This window comes from Primulina eburnea, chromosome 7 (genome assembly GCF_022965805.1).
Source record: "Primulina eburnea isolate SZY01 chromosome 7, ASM2296580v1, whole genome shotgun sequence".
NCBI classification, from domain to species: Eukaryota; Viridiplantae; Streptophyta; class Magnoliopsida; order Lamiales; family Gesneriaceae; genus Primulina; species Primulina eburnea.
Genome location: NC_133107.1, coordinates 20,634,002 through 20,647,555, shown reverse-complemented (window position 1 = coordinate 20,647,555; position 13,554 = coordinate 20,634,002). Strand labels below are relative to the sequence as shown.

At 39.6% G+C, this 13,554-nt stretch overlaps 1 protein-coding gene across 1 annotated transcript; it reads right to left on the bottom strand.

Annotated features, from left to right (window-relative positions):
- Window positions 1-12,325: 12,325 nt before the first annotated feature.
- On the bottom strand, window positions 12,326-12,949 carry LOC140835772 (uncharacterized). The gene has a single exon (XM_073201182.1). The coding sequence runs from the start codon at window positions 12,947-12,949 to the stop codon at window positions 12,326-12,328; it is 624 nt and encodes a 207-aa protein (XP_073057283.1).
- Window positions 12,950-13,554: the final 605 nt, after the last annotated feature.

Sequence of the window (13,554 nt, the reverse complement as noted above, 5' to 3'; positions counted from 1 at the left end):
AGAAATACCAACTCATTTATATGCTATTGCTATGATATTCATGTTCAGAGTTTATGATTCAGAGTTGATGGTATTTATGATTTCAAAGCTATGTTTTACAGAGTTTATTGTCATTGCTATGTAAGAGTTCCACTTGCTGAGATTTATTCTCATTTCAGTTATTTCATGTGATGCAGATCAGAGTGGCGGCCCGGGACGTTGACTGTGGACAGGGGGGTCATATGCATACACCGTTGGAAGGAAGATTTTGGCATGATCATAGGAATGATGTTTTGTATTTTGTTATGTCATTCAAATGATCATGTATTGTTATTTTGTAAAGATGTTTAAAGAAATGTATTTTGAAACTCCTTCCGTATTTTAAAGAAAATTTTAATTTCCGCTGTGTATTTTATTTAAAGAGGTAAGAGGTGTCACATTTAGTGGTATCAGAGCGGTGTTCTTCGGACCAATGCATATGACTTCGTCTACTTTCAACTGTCCGGGTATGTTTTCTTGCATCTATCCATTGTTATATATTGATATGTCTTTTGTGAGCCTATTGTAGAGTAGAGGATGCCACCTAAGAGGAAAGCAGTAGAGGGTGAAGATAGTTCTTCCTCGAGAGTTGTCGATGAGTTCGGCAAGTTATTGAAAGAGCAGGCCAAGGTCCATAGTGAGCAGATCCAGCAGTTGCTCCGATTGCAAGGAGCAGGTCAGGGCAGAGGTCAAGCAAGAGGGCAAGTTGCTCAAGCTGTTGGCACTGATGCCATATTTTCTGCTTTTAAGAGAATGGATCCGCCGGAATTTTCAGGGAGCACCGATCCTTTAGTTGCAGTCGAGTGGGTCAAGGCTTTAGAGGCGATCTTCGATCATCTCCACTACGAGGACAGAGACCGTATCAGCTGTGCTGTATTCATGTTGGTTAATGCTGCTCACATATGGTGGAATGCGACCAAGGTTGGAGTTGATGTCTCGACATTGAAGTGGTCAGAGTTCACAGACTTGTTCTATGACAAGTATTTCCCCACGCACTTCGAGCGAGGAAGGTGACAGAGTTTCTGGAGCTTCGACAGGGGAGCTTGAACGTTGACGAGTATATTCTGAAGTTTGAGGAGGGTTGCTTGTTTGCTCCTTACATTGCTTCCAATGACAGAGATAAAGGCGCTCATTTCATTCGAGGCCTTAGAGCTGAGATTCGTCGTGATATAAACATGTCCAAGGCTGTTACTTTCAAGGAGATCGTGTCCAAAGCTTTGCTGGCCGAGCAGGACGAGAAGGACATTGCCCGTGAGAGGCAAGCGAGACACCAGGCCATTGCTCAGAGGGGCCAGAGTTCGAGTCAGAGAGGTAGAGATCGGTTCAAGGGGAAGGGCAAGATGGACTCGAATCCTAGACCACCGGCAGTTCCAGTTGTTCCATCTGATCCAGAGAAGCCTTTGTGTCCCAAGTGTGGGAGACATCATAGGGGAGAGTGCAGATTTGGCACTCATTCTTGTTATCGTTGTGGCACGGCAGGCCACATTGCCCGAGATTGTCCAAGAGGAGCTAGCCAAGAGAAGGTTCAGGGTGGCATCTTTGCGATGACCAAGGAAGGTATTAATCATGATTCTTCTGTGATCTCTAGCACTATTTTAATTTCAGGCAGAGTAGCTACGACTTTGATTGATACTGGTGCTACTCATTCTTTTATGTCTGAATTGTTTTTGAGATCTTTGGGTATAGTTCCTTCTATTCTTCCCCTCCAGTTGAATGTCTTATTGCCTTCGGGGGACGTGTTGTGCCCGACGTCTATTGTGTATGCATGCCCTGTTCGTATTGATGAGCGAGAGGTCTTTGCTGATTTGATTGTGATCCCGATGGTTGCTTTTGATGTTATTCTTGGCATGGATTGGCTGTCGACCTATCGTGCTGTTATTGATTGCGTTGCTAAGACAGTGACCTTTGCAGATGATAGCATTAAGGGAGGTACGCTCGCCAGTGCAGGTACTTCGCTGGTCCTTCCTTTTATTTCATGTCTTCAGGCTGAGAGATTGCTGTGTAGAGGTTGTGATGGGTTTCTGGCTTCTATTGTGGATGTGGATAATATTGTGAAGTTGAATATTGATGATATCGATGTGGTGAGGGAGTTTGCTGATGTGTTTGAGGATGATGTGCCGAGTTTGCCGCCGGACAGAGACGTTGAGTTTGTGATTGATCTAGCTCCAGGTACGGTTCCTATTTCTAAGGCTCCGTACCGAATGGTCCCTACCGAGATGAAGGAGTTGAAGACGCAGTTGCAGGATCTTTTGGACAAGGGCTTTTATTCGTCCGAGTTCTTCGCCTTGGGGAGCTCCGGTTCTTTTCGTTAAGAAGAAAGATGGGTCTTTGCGGCTGTGTATCGACTATAGGGAGCTCAACAAAGTGACTGTCAAGAATAAGTATCCGTTGCCACGGATTGATGATTTGTTTGTACCAATTGCATGGTGCTACTGTCTTTTCGAAGATTGATCTTCGGTCTGGCTACTATCAGTTGAAGGTTAGGGAGTCCGATATCCCTAAGACGGCGTTCAGGACCAGGTATGGTCACTATGAGTTTCTTGTGATGTCTTTTGGTCTGACCAATGCCCCTTCAGTTTTCATGGACCTGATGAACCGTGTGTTCAAGCCTTATTTGGATAGCTTCGTCATTGTCTTCATCGATGATATCCTGATCTATTCTAAGACCAGAGAGCTTCATTCAGAGCATCTCAGAGTTGTTCTTCAGTTGTTGAGAGAGAGGAGGCTGTTTGCTAAGTTGAAGAAGTGTGAGTTTTGGTTGGATCAGATTTCTTTTCTAGGCCATGTCGTTTCGAAGGATGGTTTAGCTGTTGATCCAGTGAAGATTGAGGCAATTCAGAAGTGGCCTATTCCTACCACTGTCTCAGAGGTACGCAGTTTCCTTGGTTTGGCGAGTTATTATCGTCGTTTCATTTCAGATTTTTCCAAGATTGCCCTGCCATTGTCCAAATTGACGAGGAAGACTGTGAAGTTCGAGTGGTCCATTGATTGCCAGAGTGGATTTCAAGAGTTGAAGGATAGATTGACGACATCTCCTGTTCTTTCTTTGCCCAGTGGTTCGGAGGATTTTGTTGTCTATACCGATGCGTCGAAGAAAGGCCTTGGTGCAGTGCTGATGCAGCGAGGTAAGGTCATTGCTTATGCTTCTCGCCAGTTGAAGGATTACGAGAGGAATTATCCGACGCATGATTTAGAGCTGGCAGCTGTGGTTTTCGCCCTGAAAATCTGGAGACATTATTTGTACGGCGAAAAGTGTGAGATCTTCACAGACCACAAGAGTTTGAAGTATTTGTTTTCTCAGAGAGAGCTCAATATGCGGCAGAGGAGGTGGTTAAAACTTGTCAAAGATTATGATGTGACCATCAGTTATCACCCAGGGAAGGCGAACGTTGTGGCTGATGCTTTGAGCCGTAAGTCGAGTTCTTCCTTGAGTTCTTTGATTCAGAGGCCATTGTTGATGGATTTGCAGAGAGAGGAGATTTCTTTGGTAGTTCCGGGGACCATTGCTCACTTTTCAGCGTTGGTCATTCGGGCTACATTGACGGACATGATCCGTAGAGAGCAGACTGTTGATGTTCAGTTGACAGAGATGAGAGCTAGAGCAGAGGAGAGAGGTAACTCAGAGTTTGGGCTGAATGGAGAGGGTTTGGTGACTTTCAGAGGCGTATTTGTGTTCCTATTGGCGATGATATTCGACGAGACATTCTGACAGAGGCTCATACCGCGCCATATTCGATACATCCAGGCAGTACGAAGATGTATCAGGATCTTCGTAGACTTTACTGGTGGCCAGGTATGAAGAAAGATATTGCCATGTTTATTTCTCAGTGCCTTACTTGTCAGCAGGTGAAGATCGAGCATCAGAGACCTGCTGGGACATTGCTATCATTGCCGATTCCTCAGTGGAAGTGGGAGCATATTACTATGGATTTCGTGACTCGGTCTTCCCAGAGTGCAGAGAGGTTTCAATTCCATTTGGGTTATCGTTGATCGATTGACCAAGTCAGCGCACTTTCTTCCAGTCAAGACGACGTATTCCATGAACCAGTATGCTGAGGACTATATTGCAGAGATTGTTAGACTTCATGGTGTTCTAGTGTCGATCGTGTCTGATCGTGACCCCAGGTTAACTTCAGAGTTTTGGAAGAGTTTGCACAGAGCTATGGGTTCGCGGTTAGCGTTTAGTACAGCTTATCACCCTCAGAGCGACGGTCAGTCAGAGAGAGTCATTCAGATTCTAGAGGATATGCTCAGAGCTTGTGCTATCGATTATCCAGGTAGCTGGGATTCTAAGTTGCCTTTGGTTGAGTTCACGTATAATAACAGTTACCAGGTGACGATTGGCACGGCACCGTATGAGGCACTTTATGGCAGGAAGTGCAGATCGCCCTTGTATTGGGATGAGATTGGCGAGAGGAAGATGTTAGGACCAGAGTTGGTCCAGCAGACTGCTGATGTAGTTGCTGTGATCCGAGAGAGGATGAAGACAGCGCAGTCGAGACAGAAGAGCTATGCAGATGTTCGTCGTAGGCCATTGCAGTTCGAGGTTGGCGATCATGTGTTTCTGAAGATAGCACCTCTCAAGGGTGTGATGAGGTTTGGCAAGAAGGGTAAGCTGAGTCCGAGTTTTATTGGTCCATTTGAGATTTTGGACAGAGTTGGTGATCGAGCCTACAGGTTAGCCTTACCGCCAGATCTTAACAGAGTTCACAATGTGTTTCATGTTTCGATGCTCAGGAAGTATATTGCGAATCCTTCCCATGTTCTTCACCACGAGCCATTGGACTTGACGCCGAATTTGACTTACTAAGAGATTCTGATTCAGATTCTGGATCGCAGAGTTAGAGTTTTGAGGAACAAAGAGATCGGCATTGTTAAAGTCCTTAGGAGGAACCATTTGATCGAAGAGGCTACGTGGGAACCAGAGGATGAGATGAGAGAGAAGTATCCTGAGTTGTTCGTTCTGTGACGCCAATTTCGCGGACGAAATTCCTCTAAGGAGGGGAGATTGTAATAGCCGAGTCCGGTGTACGGAACGGTTTAAGCTTTGCTTGTTATTTGGGTTATGTGATTAGATGTTTATAGTTGTGTTTTGAGCCATAGTATTATTGGTTATTATTGTCTCGAGGTATTAGTTGTTGTTGGTTGTTCGTTTCGGAGTTTCGGATCGATTTTAGTTGGTTGAGTATTGATCATTGCCGTGACCAGAGTGCACCAGCGCTCTTAGAGGAGTGCCCCCGCGATGTACTATTCATGATTTTGGAGTTGGTAAGCCGTAGCAGGACCGCACCCGCGGTAGTGTAGGGACCGCACCCGCACGGGTGCGGTTGCAGCGCCGCACCCACGGTGATGGTGTTCCAGGAAATGATGGTTTGGTCGAAGGCTAGGCGCACCCGCGGTGCTTGTGGCAGCGCACCCGCGGTCTAGGTATGGCCGAGTTTTAAGTTACTTTTTGGGAGTGGTTGGCCATACTTTACCCTTTTCTCTTCTTTTCATTTCGATTTTCTCTCCATTCTTAGGGTTTTCATCCATTTCTTTCACTTCCTATCTTCGATTCAAGCGTTTAGTTTGCGTTTCGACTTGAGATCGTCGTTCTCCTTGGTGCTAGGAAGCTAAGGTAAGCTTTTGGTGCGATTCTTTTAAGGTTTTGAGTTAAGAGTTGACTTGGGTTTGTTGTTCTTGTGGATTTATGGATTATTTAGCTTGGATTCTTGGATATAGAGTTGATGTTGGTGTTATTTATGGATTATTGTTGTAGGTGGTGTTCAAGAGCTTTGATTGAGGTGTTCTATTGGTTTGTAAGTGGAAATTCATCCCTTTTGCTCACATGATGTTATATGTATTGTGTTTTAAAGGTTTTAATATGATATTCCCTTCAATTGATTCATTGTTATGTATTGATTCATTGCTATGTTTATTGGAGACAATTGATGTCTCAATTATTGTTCAAAGGGAATACAAGAGAACAGATAGAGTTTCAAAGTGTTTTTAATGCCAAGATAGAGTTTAAATGTTTTCTGGATTGATAAATACATAGTCAGAGATTGCATGCAATTAGTTGATCAACCACCACAGGCTTATATCCCTCAGAGTTATCGGTTTATATCGATTTGGGATACGAGCACCCCAGAGCAGAGATACTATTGATATCAATACCCAGAGTAAAGAGAAATACCATCTCATTTATATGCTATTGCTATGATATTCATGTTCAGAGTTTATGATTCAGAGTTGATGGTATTTATGATTTCAAAGCTATGTTTTACAAAGTTTTATTGTCATTGCTATGTAAGAGTTCCACTTGCTGAGATTTATTCTCATTTCAGTTATTTCATGTGATGCAGATCAGAGTGGCAGCCCGGGACGTTGACTGTGGACAGGGGGGTCATATGCATACACCGTTGGAAGGAAGATTTTGGCATGATCATAGGAATGATGTTTTGTATTTTGTTATGTCATTCAAATGATCATGTATTGTTATTTTGTAAAGATGTTTAAAGAAATGTATTTTGAAACTCCTTCCGTATTTTAAAGAAAATTTTAATTTCCGCTGTGTATTTTATTTAAAGAGGTCAGAGGTGTCACAATAGCGGATTGCGAATCGAAGACATTGTCAAAAATTGTACTGAAAAGTAAAAATAGATAAATGTTGATGACTATTTTAAAATATTTAGTAAGATATTAAGTTTGGACTTTTACTTCATAAATATTTGCTCCCACTGTTTTGACATCTTTCACTACCTTCTAGTGAAAACGGGAAACTCCTTTCCTCAGTAGGTACGTAAAGCCCAATTAGCGAATTATGATCCCGAATAATATCAGCCAATCACAATTCCTAAAAGGTAGTTTCCAATTGCATCACAATGCAACCCTCTACGTAAACGTTGTCTCACGTTGATTAGGACCCAATAATATGACATCGTTCATCTTCACGTGTCAAGCCTTACCCATCGATGTTGAACCTTAATGGACGGTCGCCATGAGTTTCCCCAATAATATGAGCCGAAATCATGGGAGTTCCACGTAGTTCACATCACCATGTCAATGGATTTCACAGCTTTCCGGCACCCAAAGCTCCCCCAATAATATGAGTCGAGCCCCGAGTACGGGTAGCGTTCATCATGCACCCATTGTCGATGGAAGACAAGGAAATTATAAATAAATTTATAATTCCCCTTTTCGAGCTTGATATTAATTTTGAATCTTATTCAAAATGAGGGTTTTTTAATTTTGAATTGTCTCATCATTAATTTTATTTAAAAGCTCGCCATGTTTGATCGTATGTTTGCCGGATTAATGCAACTTTGTTATTATCATAATAATAACGCACATACTCATTATTTATAACTTATCATGCATATATTATAAACAGTAAACAAAACAAGATGATCAATCGCCCCAATACTAATGGCTCGTGTGAGCTAAACACGGGCCTAGGTCCAATCCTAGGGAAATGCATGTGATGCAAATGCAATTATTACATTAGCTTCCAATATTTACATGTCTTCGATCTTCATAATCATCATGGCCACCATCTTCCAATCTTGATCATCCACTATACTAATATTTACAAATAAATATCCATGGCAAATACGGATACATTTGATGGGGGTGGGAACGGGCCATAAACCAAACCCACTTTATAAATTGATAATTATTACAATCATTCAACACAAAATATCCTAGCATACACCTAGCAAATTGGGCTTGGGCTTTTGACCATCCTTCATGCACAATATCACATATCATACACTATCAATTAATTATCACAATAATTAATTGATTCAATATTATATATCTTGATCCAATCACTAACCGCCACGATTATAAACTAAATTAACAAAGTATACAAACACATTTGTCTACTTTCCAATTAATTTATTTATAACCGAATTTCTTATAAATCAAAATTCACTATAAATAATTAAAGTCCAACTTCAATTATTTATTTTATGAGAAAAATTTGCAACTTTTGTAATTTTAAACTTAATGGCCCAAAAACTTATTTTTCACCAAAAGCATTTTGGCCCATTTAAAATTCACAAATATGTTAGCCATCTAATGGCCCAACAACTCAAGGCCCATGACACTTTGATAATCCAAAATAATTTTGGAAACCCTAGTCGTCATCGCCGTCGCCGGAGCTCCGTCGCCAAATTCCGGCCAACTTGGAAAAAACTTTTTTTTTTAATAAAATGTAGGGGCTGTTCGGGCAGCCCCTTGGGCTGCCCTAGCTGCCCGTTTCGGGCAGCCCAAGCTGCCCGAAATGGGCAGCAACTAGCTGCCCAAAATTCCCCCCGAAACTGGCCTTGATTCGATGCAAAATTTTGTTCTCATGCAATTAGAAATCGATCTCAACATAATATCTTGTAATTGCTACACAAAAATCGTAACCATAGCTCGGATACCACTTGAAAGGGGATCAGTTACGGTGATCGAAAGCGCAACGGAAGTTTAAAAATCAAATTTTTCATCAAAATTTTCGGCCACCCCTTTATAATGTGTAGCAAATACAATAAAACACAAAAATGACATTCACAGTGTGTTTAGAATTTTACCTATCAGTCACAAGGATTGATGTATGGCTCCAACTAAGGTATAAACACCTTAGCTCTTCAATGGTAGAAATTATCTTCAAGCTTCCTTTGAGCACTCCTTGTTCAACTATTAAGCCCACCACCAACTAGGTAGATCCCCTCTTAATTTGCACTAGAAAATTAAGAGGATTTTTCAAAGAGAAGTATATTTCTTCCTCAACACTTGAAGAACAAAATTGGGAGAGAAATGTTGAGGGAAATTTCGGCCATGCTTGTGGGGAGGGAAGAGTGAATGAGTTGTCTTGGTTTGTGAAAAAGTAGAGACCAACTTTTGCATGCCAAGCCTTGGTAACCCAAAAAGTAGTCTCCAACCCTTCACCTCCCATGCATGCATATATTATATGGTGTTTTTAGCAATTAAAAACCATGGATTAAATTTAATAATCTCAAACATTTTGAGACTAATTAAACATTACTTGAATTTACTCAAGTCCACTAGTTAAATAATTTATTTAAATTGAGCTCTACAAGACTAAATATAATTTAATTAATTCAACACTTGAATTAATTTAATTATTTGGACTCTACTAGGTCCACTAGTGTTTAATTAATTCAACACTTGAATTAATTTAATTTAGTCTATAATAATGTTTATGAAAATCACAATTTTCAAATACATTATTCACTTGGCCAACTTTTAATTTAGGAACACATTCATAAATTAAAATTTACATTTCTCTCATAGAAGTCATACTTCTATTTTTCTTTACGCTTATAAACTCATTTATAAGCCATTCAACACATTGAACTATTTTCTCCTTTATAGAAGTCATACTTCTAATTTTTCTTTACGCTTATAAACTTCTTTATAAGCCGTTCAACACATTGAACTATTTTTACTTGTCAACGGGATCTAGAAAGCTAGTACTTGTGTGGCCCTCAATGGTTCATTGATACAACTAGCCGTGGGTTCACATCTCCATGTGATTCGGACTAAACATGTCCTTATATGAGCATACCCCAATTGCTCCATTCCTATTTATCAACTCCTTGATAATAAGAACGTTAGAACACAAGTCTGATAGTACCCAACCAATCATGTTAAACGCCTAGCAGCATCGCTTACATGATTCGCTAGGTATCAAATGATAGTGCATGTAAGAACCATTCAATTATGGTTAGCGTACAGTACGGTCCCTTCAACTCATATATCTCGACCGATTCGACAACCATTGGTTTATCGAGAGTTGTCAATGAATCGATACTATGTGTCATGTCGTAGTTGCATCGATGGTGTAATCTATGAAACCCCTTTCATAATTACCACCATATTCTGATCAGAGATTTCATACTACATACACATAGGATATCCATACACGAAGGTAAGCGGTGAATCTCCGACTACAATGAATCGACTCCTATATGTTTCGATAGGACACCCAACCTTGCCACCTGATGACCCCTTCAGAGTCGGTAAACAATTCAAAGTGTAATTCTAGCACATAGAGTCTCAATGTTGTCACGGGTCATAAGGACTAATGGTGTACAACCATAAACTAGTACGTTTCCACTCGATAAGTGAGAACCACTTGGAAAGTCCTTTATGGAGGTTTGTTCAGTGCACTCTACCAGGAGCACCTATCTGCATGCTCGGACATCACAATGTCCCCTACCAATGAAACATGGTACTCACATCGCAGATACTAGTCTCGAACTCGAGCGGCCTATATCCTTCTTAGCGGCGGCTGAATCGACTAGGAACGGTTTAGAATATACATTATTCCAAATATGAGTTTCATGATACTCATCATATGAGCATCTCATATTCTTTCTACTATTTGTATATTCAAGGGCTTTATCTATGCAACTAGCATGGGTATACAGATAAAGATTTGCCAAAACAATAATTTCAAATATTATTAAAATAAAGATTGCTTACACATAGAGTTTCATTGTGAACACTCAGCCAACACTTGGCTCGACGGGCACCTACTCTAACACCCGACTCCATATTGAAAGTCCGGGAGTTATGAGGTCCCGACACATTCTCTTCAGTTATGAAGCCCTAAATTCCAGGGATCGGCACCCTGGCTCGGGGCTCCGCACCTCGACCACTCCTGTGGCGCCCGGTTTAGGAATTCATAATTATTCCCTTACTAAGTGCCACATTTTTTGCAATCTTTCTTTATTGAACTTCTATTTTTTTTTTACCAATATTATTATTAGAAAGATATTGTAGATAAAAATTTAATTACTTTTTACCATAATTTAAAGATTATCTACAAATATTTACATTCTTATTTCAAATATGTACAATTATTTTACAGCGGAAGTTTAACATTCATATGTACAATTATGTTACAGCGGAAGTTTAACATTCATTTATAAATAGATCATCCCAACTTTCAAATGCTATTATTTCAGTTTCAGTTATTTTCCTCTTGTTCCAATTCGGGGGTTCTTGTGTCTGGAAATTACAATAGACGAAAAGAAACAAAGGGTTAAGTCTTTGAGGACTTAGTGAGTTTAAATTAGTATATGGCTTTTAAATAACACTTCATCATAATTATTCATGAAATAATAGGCATAACAATTTAGATATTATAAATGATATGCAATGAAATAATAGATAAATGAAAATTCCATAAATTAACATTTGTGGCTCTAATTGAGCACTTTTTACGAGCCGGGTGAATCATTCTCCGGACTGAAATACTCGGTGTACGTTGTTTAGATGAACCATATACCCGGGACTTTTGACCCGTTGTTCGTTGAACTCATTTTCCGGGCCGAAGCCATGTTGTCCAGTGGACTCAATTTCTGGACCGAAATCCGTTGTCCATGACTCCATTCATTAATGATATATCAATCCATTCATAAATATGCAAGAAAATATATCAGTAATTGAAATGAATTGTGGATGATATTTGAACATTAAATAAATGCTATTGAAATTTCCAGGCCAAATGCCAAAGGCTTTAATAGAAGAATGAATAGTAATTTCATCACCTGTTAACTTACAGTTTAGGCTTGATTAATAATCCGAGTTGCTGGAGCAAGTCCTAAAAAAATATATTATGAATGATATTTATATGTTAGAGTTTTTAAGTAATTAGTTGATCATTTCAAGATTATTTTTGTTCAAAATTTAACCCGGTTGATTTTACTTAAGTTTCAAAAATTCATATTAATTAGAAGATATATCCAAACATTACGTAAGTTGGCCAAAAAGTCGGAAATATCATCAGAAACGTTCGGCCGCTGGAAAATCGCCGTTTCGGCGGCGTGTGCACTACTGGCCAGCCACGCGCGGCCCTTTTTTTCCAGCATGTGTAAATTTTTATGATCTTGAATTCTCTTATTGAAAGTTTTGTCAAATTCCTAACCGAACGATACCAGATTTAAATATCGTCCTATGGTGAACTAGGGTACTCCGGCATTCCGAAAATGTTAGTAATTAATTACTTAACATATATGTTGAGTTTAATTATAATATTTTATTATATTTTGGGTATTTGATTTTGAAATGAGAATCTTATGGTGCTTGATGAATTTTTAAGTGTATTGTGATGTATTTTAATGTATTTCTAGATATTTTGGACAAATAAAATTTGTACCGAAAAAATAATGTGATAAAATTTTAAAAATGAAAATAATAAAATTTATACTAATAAAATATCATTTATGCACCTTTGTTTTTAGGGTGTCACGATATCCCCTCCTTTTAAAAATCTGGCCCCTAGATTTAAGAGTTATTGGAATAAATGAGGTTATCGACATCTCATATCTTTCTCTGTTTCCCACGTTGCTTCTTCAATGTTGTGGTTTTTCCACAAGACTTTTATCAACTGAATTGGTCGACCACAAACTTCCTTTATTCTTTGGTCCAAAATCTTCACAGGTTGTTCTTCATATGTTAGATTTTCTTCCAGATCTATCTGTTGGTGGTCAACTAATTGGGCTGAGTCTACTTTGCATTTCCTTAATTGTGATACGTGGAATACGTTATGTACACCAGATATATTTTCAGGTAGAGATAAACGATAAGCCACAGTGTCTATTCGTTCTAATACTTCAAAAGGTCCAACAAATCGAGGATGCAACTTTCCTTTCTTTCCAGTACGCTTGATTCCTTTTCTTGGTGATACTTGTAGTAATACGAAATCTCCAACTTCAAATTTCAAATCTTTCCGCCTCTTATCTGCATAACTCTTCAGTCGACTTTGAGCTGTTTGTATTCGTTGCCTGATAAGTTGTATTTTGTCGATAGCTTCTTGTATAATGTCAGGCCTGATTGCTCGTTCTTGTCCATTCTTTGTGCCTCTCCATTCATCCATATCCCAGTTAAGAGGAGAGCGACATTTTCTTCCATATAATGCTTCATATGGAGCCATTTTTATGGAGGATTGATAACTATTGTTGTACGAAAATTCAACTAGAGGCAAATGTTTTAGCTAGTTTGCCCCAAAATCCAGCACACATGCGCGAAGCATGTCTTCCAATATTTGAATGGTTCGTTCAGACTGATCATCGGTTTGCGGATGTACTGCTGTGCTAAAATTTAATTTGGTACCAAGGCATTCCTGAAGTTTTTTCCATAATCTTGACGTAAACTTCGGATCTCTATCAGATACTATGGTAGTGGGAATACCATGTAACCGTATAATTTATTTTTGATAGAGTTCAGCCAGTTTTTCCACCCTATATTTGTGACTTATGGGTATGAAATGTGCTGACTTGGTCAAGCGATCAACGATTACCCATATGCTATTAAAACCTCCTGGGATCTGGGGTAATCCGGTCACAAAATCCATAGTTATTTGATCCCATTTCCATTCTGGTATAGGAAGTGGTTGCAAAAGACCTGCAGGTCTTTGATGTTCAGCCTTTATCATTTGGCAAGATAGGCATTGTGAAATGAAATGTGCAATATCTCGTTTCATTCCTTTCCACCAGAAGTGTTTTTTAATCTCTTGGTACATCTTAGATCCTCCTGGAT

Bases quoted from the DNA above. Each gene is read 5' to 3' on its own strand.
- LOC140835772 (XM_073201182.1), bottom strand. From the start codon at position 12,949: ATGGCTCCATATGAAGCATTATATGGAAGAAAATGTCGCTCTCCTCTT.